This window comes from Tupaia chinensis, unplaced genomic scaffold (genome assembly GCF_000334495.1).
Source record: "Tupaia chinensis unplaced genomic scaffold, TupChi_1.0 Scaffold000119_2, whole genome shotgun sequence".
NCBI lineage: Eukaryota > Metazoa > Chordata > Mammalia > Scandentia > Tupaiidae > Tupaia > Tupaia belangeri.
In genome coordinates, this window is record NW_006159586.1 from 930,092 (window position 1) to 939,140 (window position 9,049).

General features: G+C 39.1%; 1 protein-coding gene across 3 annotated transcripts in view; it reads right to left on the bottom strand.

The window, feature by feature from the left end:
* Positions 1–9,049, bottom strand: part of HDHD2 (haloacid dehalogenase like hydrolase domain containing 2) — a 38,484-nt gene that overhangs the window by 18,820 nt on the left and 10,615 nt on the right. For all 3 annotated transcript variants that reach the window (XM_006144434.3, XM_006144435.3, XM_027770267.1), the window contains exon 3: positions 5,020–5,228. In XM_006144434.3, coding sequence (XP_006144496.1) covers positions 5,020–5,228 — 209 coding nt within the window. The remainder of the gene's footprint in view (positions 1–5,019; positions 5,229–9,049) is intronic.

A 9,049-nucleotide genomic window follows, 5' to 3' on the forward strand; every position in this document is an offset into this window, starting at 1 on the left:
TGGTGTGTGTGTGTGTGTTCGTGTGTGTGTGTGTGTTTGCTGGGGCGGGGAGAAGGGAGGAAGAAAGTATTCCCCAGTGGAGGATGGCCATGCTGTAATCCCTCCTCCTCCATTCTCCTCTTGGGATTTAGGGACACACACACACACACACATACACACATGCTTGGTATGTTTTTCTTTCCTTTTTTTAAAAAAAAAAAAAAAAGAATTATTTATTTATTTTATTTTATGTATTATTAATATTTTTAAGTTGGAGAGAGAGAGACATAGAGAAAGAGAAAGGGAAAGTGAGAAAGCAAGCTGCCAGGTCTAGGACTCAAACCACATTAGGCCATGTGGGAGTCTAACACCTTAACTATTACACTCCCAGCTGGCCCCAGACAGGTATGTTTTCCAAGCTGCTGGGCTTGGGACTTAAAACTGTGCAGTCAGCCATGTGGAATCCAGCAGCCTTAACCACCAAGTCATCAACAAGCCCAGTAATATACAGCTTTTAATTAACTTATTTGACTTTTATATTTGTATTTATTTTCACTTACATTTAAAATCATGTCAACATACGTGCTATTTTACTTTATCCCATAATATAATCTATAACTTCAAAAATAACACTACTGGGGCCAGCAGTGGTGGGTAAACGCATTAGATTCCCACATGGCCAACCTTGGTTCAAGTTCCGGACCTGCGGCTTGCTTTCTCGGTTTCCCTTTCTCTTTCTCTCTGGTCAAATTAAAAAAGAATAATAACAAATGAAATTAAATCAATAAATAATTCTTCAAAAAATAACAATACCAATATTACTAAAAACAGTAAGACTACTAAATGCAGTTCAACATTTCTTTGCAGTTCTTCTGTCCTTAGAATTTATCCCATTATAAATTAATAAATCAAAATACTATATTTTTTGGGGAGGGAGGGACCAGCAGATGGTATAATGGTTATGTTTCTGGACTCCCATGTAGTCAACTGCAGTTTGAGTCCTGGACCCCTTAAAAGTCATGCCAGACATGTGTAAATGCGTGCCCAAGATCCGAAGAGAAAAGAGGAAAAGGGATTGCAGCATGGCCATCCCCCTTAGTGGGGGTGACTTCTTGCTTTCTGTCTCTGTCTCTCTGTTTCTCTAATGAGTGCACATGCCCTATAGCAAAAATATCTAAAACAAACAAACAAACAAACAAAAAATTAGGATTCTGGGCATCTGTACATGCACCCTGCATGATTTTCAAGCTGCTGGGGCCAGTACTTGAACCTGGGTTCGCCGTGTGGGACCCAGCTTCCTCCGTACAGTGTCCAATTGATATTCTAGGGGGTTCAGCTCAAAATAATGTACTTTAAAGTAAGCTGATACAATTCTTTTAAGTTGTTATGTCACCGACTTATGTTTGTTTGTTTCAACATATTTTAACACTTTTAGGGACTGGATTTTTACTTATTTCTTTCATGTGAGTGAGAGACAGAAAGACAAGTACCTCTCCAGCCAGTCGGGGTCATGGTTGCACATGACTGATGTGTACAGGTCAAAGGAGGAACCCAGTGTCTTCCATATGGCTCCTAGAGTAGGTATTGCTGCTGCACCACCAAGCTGGCCATGGCTTTTTACTTTTTGTTTTCTTTTTTATTTGACCAAAGAGAGAAAGTGAGAAAGCTAGCTGCCAGGTCCAGGACTCAAATTGTGGTCAGTCATGTGGGAGTCCAGCACCTTAGACACCATGCCACCTGCTGGTCCCTTAACTGTCTTTTTTTTTTAATAATTATTTTATTTAGCTTTATTTGTTTATTTTAATTTGACTAGAGAGGGACAGAGTGAGAGAGAGAGAGGGGTTGGGGGAGTGAGAAAGCAAGATGCCAGGTCCAGGACTCGAACCGTGGTTGGACGTGTGGGAGTCCAGTGCCCTTAACCACCACACCACCTGCCAGCCTCTCCTTAACTGTCTTTTAATTATGTAAAATATTTATATGGTTCCAAAGTCAATATTATGTAGTGGTACTTTTAGAGAAGATTTCTGTCTTGGATCCCTCCCTACTTCCCTCCTTTCTCTTTTAGGTAACCATTTTTATTAGTTTTACATTTATCCTTCATTGACTTCCTTTTACAAATGTAAGACAAACACACATGCATATCCATTTCCTTCTTATTTTCCTACAGAGAAATTGCGTAAGGTTTTATACACTTTACTTTTTTCACTTAATATACTCTGTGAAGATCAAGCCTTTGTCATTACCCATTTTTCAGCTACAAGCATTCAATTTTGTGGATAAATCATAGTTTATTCAATCAGTCCTTTCTCATAAACATTTGGGTTATTTTCAATCTTGTTATTATAAATAAGGTTGTAATGAATAACTTTTGTTCGTAAGTCACTGTGTATTTTTGCAATGTATTTTAGAGATAGATTCCTAAAAGTTCTACTTTATAGGCAATTTTGTTATTTATAGCCAAATTCTTCTCCAAAGGAATTGTGTCATTTTATATTCCTGAAAGCACTCAGATTCTTTTAATGAACTTATTTTCTGTTTAATTCAGTCAAAGTTGTTATTTTTCAAAAATAATAATTCCGGTTGATATAATGGTATATTTCCTATTAGTATGATACTGAACCTCTCTAACTATATGATACTGAACTTCTCTAATCATTGATTTGTACAGCTAACACATGGTTTTATAATGCATGTACTTATAAACATTTTCTATATACTGTCAATTTACTGAGTATTATCTACAAAAAGCAATACAGCAAAGCTTCAGAAAACTATGCAATTTTTCCAGACTGTATTAATTTTTCCAAAGAGAATACAATTTTATTTTCTCTTGATTCAAAAATATTTCCAAGGGAACCAGTAGATGGCGAAATGGTTACATTGCTAGACTCCTGCGTAGTTGACTGCCGTTCGAGTCCTGGACCCAATGACTTAAAATTCATGCCGGGCATGTGTGCATGCATACTAAGATCCCAAGAGGAGAATGAAGATAAGGGATTGTGGCGTGGCCATCCCTCATGGGGGTGATTTCTTGCTTTCTGTCTCTCTGTCTGTCTGTCTCTTCAGCAAGCACACATGCCCTACAGCAAAAAAACTCTCTAAAAAACCATAAAAACTTCCAAGGGGCCAGCAGGTGGTGTCGTGGTTATGGCTCTAGACTCCCACATGGTCAATAATGGTTCTAACCCTGAACCTAGCAGCTTCTTTTCTCTCTTTCCGGACCTGGCAGCTTTCTTTCTTACTTTCCCTCTCTCCCTTTCTCTTTCTCTCTGGTCAAACTAAAAATAAGTAAATAGAGGAATAAATACATAAATTAATTAAATTAAGTAATTCTTTAAAAAATAATAATACTGATAGTAAACATACTTTTAAAAAACAAAGTATTTCCAGGGTAGTCTATGAACTACATGAACTGGATCCCATTATGGCAGACTGTCCAGTTCAAGTCTCAAACCCAGCAGCTTGAGAAACCCACCAGTCATGTTTGTGCATGCCCAAAGTCCTAAAAAGAGGGAGAGCTGAAGGGATTGTGGTTTGAAAGTATCCCCAACGAGGGTGCTTTCCTTTCTCTCCCCCTCCCAACTACTGCATGCTCACTCTAGCAAATAAAAATAAAGAAAGAAAGAAAGTCCTATTTACTGTAAAAACTTCACATTATTCAGAACATCTTTTTTTTTTTTTTTTTTAATTTGCCATGAGCTCTCAACAGAGATGGAGAGAAAGTGACAAAGCATCCACTCATGCAGGGGATGCTTCTCTCCTTTTAGGATTTTGGGCACACACACACAAGCACTCACAGGGTCCAGGATTCTGAACCATGTAGTCAGCCATGTGGGATCTAACTGCCTCAACCACACTACTGGCTGGCCCAACATCTATTTTTAAACAAGGAGATTGTGGTTTGTCTTGTTGAATCAATTTAACAGAGTGGCTCTTAGTCAGAGGATTACAATATATATTTTTTAAAGAGTTTTTTTTTTTTTTTTTCTATAGGGCATGTGTACTCCCCAGAAACAGACAGAAACAGACAGAAAGTGAGAAATCACCCCCCAGGAGGATTGCCATGCTGCAGTCCCTTCTCCATTCTCCTCTTGGAATCCTGGGCATGCACACACACATGCCCGGTGTGAGTTTAAGCCACCAGGTCCAGGACTCGAATCGCAGTTGACTACATGGGAGTCCAGTGACAGCCATTACGCTAACTGCTGGTCCCCCGGATTACAATATTTAATGTAACTTAGAATGTATTTCTTCTGGCTATGGATCATGATGCATTGTGAAACTAATTTGGAGGACGCTAAGCAGCATTAAAATCAAACAAATAGGCAAACCAAACACGAAAAACAGCCATCTTATACAGTAAGAGCATAAACACACACATATATATGTACAAATGGTCCCCAACTTACAATGGTTCAACTTATAATTTTCTACTCCATGATGGGTTTATCAGGATGAAACCCCATCCTAAGTCAAGAAGCATTTGTACTGTATAATTTAGTTCAGTGTACTGTATAATGTATTTCAGTTATTGCGGTCTGTGGCAAAAAAAAAAAAAGGGCTCAAGAAACATCAATTTACATTCAAGCTCTATCAGAACTGTCAATCACTACAAGAATAATAGGGATATCAGAATAAACACCTCTAAACATCCAGCTTTAAGACCAATTTATAGGGACCAGCAGTTAGCTATGTTGCTGGACTCCCATGGAATTGACCATGGTTTGAGTCCCAGACCCAGTGGCTTAAACTCACGCAGGAAGCATGTGTGTGTGTGCCCAAGATCCTGAGAGGAGAATGGAGGAGAAGGGATTGCGGTGTGGCTATCCTCCCTGGGGGGTGATTTCTCGCTTTCTGTATCTCTGTCTGTCTCTATCTTTCTGGGGAGTGCACACACCCTATAGCAAAAACCTCTCTCTCTCTCTCTCTCTCACACACACACACAAACACACACACACACACACACACACACACACAAAAGATTGATTTATAAGTAGATAGAAAGAACTAATTTTTTAAATCTTTCCAAATTTCTCCCACCTTTGAAATCTGGTAGTGCCCGCTCATCAACCAGCAACATGGGCCTGACTTGTTTCTGCTCTACTAAACTTCTGGCTGCAGTCAGAGATGTGAATATTTCATCTTCAGAGATATCAAACTCCAACTTCTTCAATCTTTCCAATAGGTCTTGCTTGCTCTCTTTGGTAGTATTGGTCACAAACCTAACCATCACAGAAGTACCACGTAACCTGGAGGAGTGAAATTCAGGAGTCAGCACATAGCTTCCACATTTTAGTCCCCATGATATCTCTTAATTAGGTAGAATTGAGCCAAAGGCTAGAGAGTGAAAAGTTAAGTCACTGAGTAAGTGTCTTCATAGATAAAAAGTTCTTCCTCTCTCTCTCTCTTTTTTTTTTTAAGAGTTTTTGCTATAACTCACCAGAGAGACAGACAGAGACAGAGAGATAGAAAGTGAGAAATCACTCCCCAGCAGGGATGGCAGATCACAATCCCTCCTCCATTCTCCTCTCAGGATTTTCGGCACACACGCACAGGTGCTAGGCATGAGTTTTAAGTTGCCAGGTCTGGGACTTGAACTGTGGTGGACAACGTGGGAGTCCAGATGTAACTATTACACCATCTGCTGGTCCCCAAAAGGCTCTTCTAAAAATCTACCAGAATTGTTTATAAATTATGACCACCCCGTGGGCAGCTTTACCGCCAAAGGCTATGATTACCTCTTCTGAGGACCTTATTCATTTTAACTGCACAGGTTCACTGCCGAATTTAGTAAAGAAATGTAAAACAAAGCTTACTAACCACTTTCCTCACAGAATCAGAGAAGTAGAAGTTCTCTTACAGATTACTGATGGTATAGCCCTCTCTTCTTAAAGTGGAGGAAACTGAGACCTACAGGAGTTAAGTGACATGTCCTTCTTTATATAACTAGGGAGCAACTAAGCTGAGGCAAGAACTGATTTTTGTGTCATGGTGTACAGTGTCTTATCTCCTATACCAAGAAAATAGAGGAAGCTTCAAAAATGTTATTAGAAACTGGCTAAGCCTTAATGGATTACTAAGGTTCTATACAGAAACTACCTGAACAGCTCAAAGAAACATTCTGTTTTTATGGACTAAAATGTGGTTTTTCCTTGAACTACTTACATGTAGAACTGATTATATTCCATGGTCTGCCTTTGAAATGTAAACTGGCAATCAGGTATCAGACAAAGAGTCCATAGAAGTCTGCAGGGCCTATAGGTGTGGTGGTTAAGGCACTAGATTTCCACATGGCCAACTGCAGTTCGAGTCCTGAACCTGGTGGCTTGCTTTCTCACTTTTCTCTCTCTGGTGAGCGCACATGCCCTATATCAAATTAAAAATAATAGTAATAATACTAAATTAAATAGTTTTAAAAAGAATTCATGAAAGTCTAATTTTCTTTTTGTTTTTTCTTTGAGAGCTTTTTGCTATAGGGCATGTATGGTCACCAGAAAGAGAGAGAGACAGAGACAGAAATCACCCCCCAGGGGGATGGTCATGCCACAATCCCTTCTCCTCCATTCTCCTCTCAGGATCTTGGGCACACATGTACACGCACCTGGCGTGAGTTTAAGCCACCAGGGATGGGACTCAAACTGCGGTCAACCCCACGGGAATCCAGTGACATAGCCATTACACCAACTGTTGGTCCCAAAGTCTAACCTTCTTTAAAAATGAAAATTATTTTCTTGGTCCTATAGTGCTTTAAGGCAAAATTCTAAAAATAATTTTAATTTAGCTACAATTTAGAGTTTCATATAAAGGCCCTGGTGCATTTTATTTTATCTTTGCCCCAAAAAGCCACAAGGCATAAAAGAACGAACTATAATTTATGAGAAGCTAAGATGGCCAGCTTATGGTATGGTGGTTAAGGCAGCTAGATTCCACATGACTGACTGCATAGTTCAAGTCCCTGTCCTAGTAGCTTAAGAAACACACTGGGCATGTGTGGATATTGAGACCAAAACCCAGAAGAGAGGGGAGAAATGAAAGAGAAGGGTTTACAACATGACCATCCCCCATGGGGTATGCTTCTTCAATTTTTCCCTCTCTTTCTCTTTCTCTCTCTCACTGATGAGTACATATGACCTCTGGCAAAGATTTTCTTTTTAATTTTAAAAATTTTTAAAAAAGGGAACCAGCACGGAACCAGCAGGTGGCGTGGTGGTTGGGCACTAAACACTATCACGTGGCCAGTTGTAGTTTGAATTCCGGACCTGGCGGCTTGCTTTCTCACTTTCTCTCTGTGTCTCTTGCAGGTCAAATTAAAAAAAATAAATGCATGAATAAATAAAATTAAATAAATAATTTTTTAAAAAGGGAACCAACTGGGGGCATAGTGGTTAAGGCACTGGACTCTCACATGGCCAACTATGGCTTGAGTTCTGGATCTGGTGGCTTGAATACCAGATCTGGTAACTTGAAAATCATGCCAGGCATGTATGTGTGTGTGTGTGTGTGTGTGTCCAAAATCCCAGGAGAATGGAGAAGGGACTGCAGTGTGGCCATATCTCCTGGGGGTTATTTCTCCTTTCTCTCTCACTGTCTTTTTCCAGTGAGTATACATGTCCTATGGCAAAAATAAATTACAAAAAGGAAAAAAAATAAAGAAGCAAAGAAATAAAACAGAAAAGAGACTTTTAAGTACTCACTAAAAGAACATTAGGTAGATTTATTAAATAATTCACTGTAATCATGATTACCTTTACAACTGTGTGGTAGCTTTTCTGCAAAACACATTAGATTTGGTAGCTCATTTCTCAAAAGAAATTGATTACTTCAACATAACTATTATCCTAAAATTTTAAGTATAAGTATTGAAATAATCACATCATTTAATGAGTTTTTTTTTTAAACTTTTTGTTTTACTGGTCCCTCAACTTCCCTTCATCTGTTTCCATAGAAACAGAACCTTACTAGCGCCAGAAACAGAACAATCTGTAGGCTTCTGTCTCTCTGGAACAGCAGGCTCGTAGTTTACAAAACAACTTAGAGATGTCATTGTTCAGAATAAAAAGATTTTTCTACCAGTCCAGGGCAGAAAGCTTATCTTTAAAGCAGTAAAAGCTCTATTCAACAGGCATACAATGATCAGCAGACATCCTTTCTGGCTAACTTAAGAGAAAGACTTGTCAAAAAGTCCAGATAAAACCTAGCAATGCAACTGATTTTCTCTTGGCTTTAAGCAACGTGCTGTCCACCATTTTCCCACCAATAAGAAGAACATCATGACTCCTAATTAAATTCATAGCTCCCAACTGATGCCTACAGATATATACAAATCTGTATTTCTTTGAGAAAATAGAAAGCTCCATGAGAGAGTGTGAAGTCTATATCAATCTTCACCTTTTCTTCCTTCTTTTTAAAACTATGCCAAAGGGTGTGTGCAGAAAAAAGAGAGACAGAAAAAGAGAGAGAGAGGCAGAGAAAGCACCCTCTATGTGGTGCGGTCATGCTGCAATCCCTTCTTTATCTGTTCAGAATTTTGGGCAAGTGTGCAAATGTGCTTAGGGGCAGGATTCAACTCACATGGTCAGTTATGCGGGATCCAGCTTCTTTAACCACCAGATCACAGGCTGGGCTGGCACTAGATTCTCTGATTAAATGCATACTATGGGCATTTTAAAAAATGTACTACAGGGTGTACGTGCTAGAGAAAAAAAGGAAGTGAAATTGAGAAAGCACCCTGAGGAGGAGACAGCCATGCTATGATATCTTCTCTACTCTAAGGATTTTGGGCATGCACACACATGTACCTGGCATGTTTCTCTAGCTGCCAGGCTTGAGACTCAAACAGAATCAGTCACATGGGATCCAGATGCCCCAACCATCATGCTACTGGCTGGGCCAATACTATGAACATTTTAAGGTTGGAAAATAATAAGCACCACATGTAAATTGCTAATTTTGAAATTTTTTTATAAATTATTTTAGCACAAAGATGCTTAAGATCAGTTGCTAGTTCTGTTGTGTTAATGAGTATTTTTTCAGGACATTCAGAAGTAGACATTCCCATTTATTTCATTTT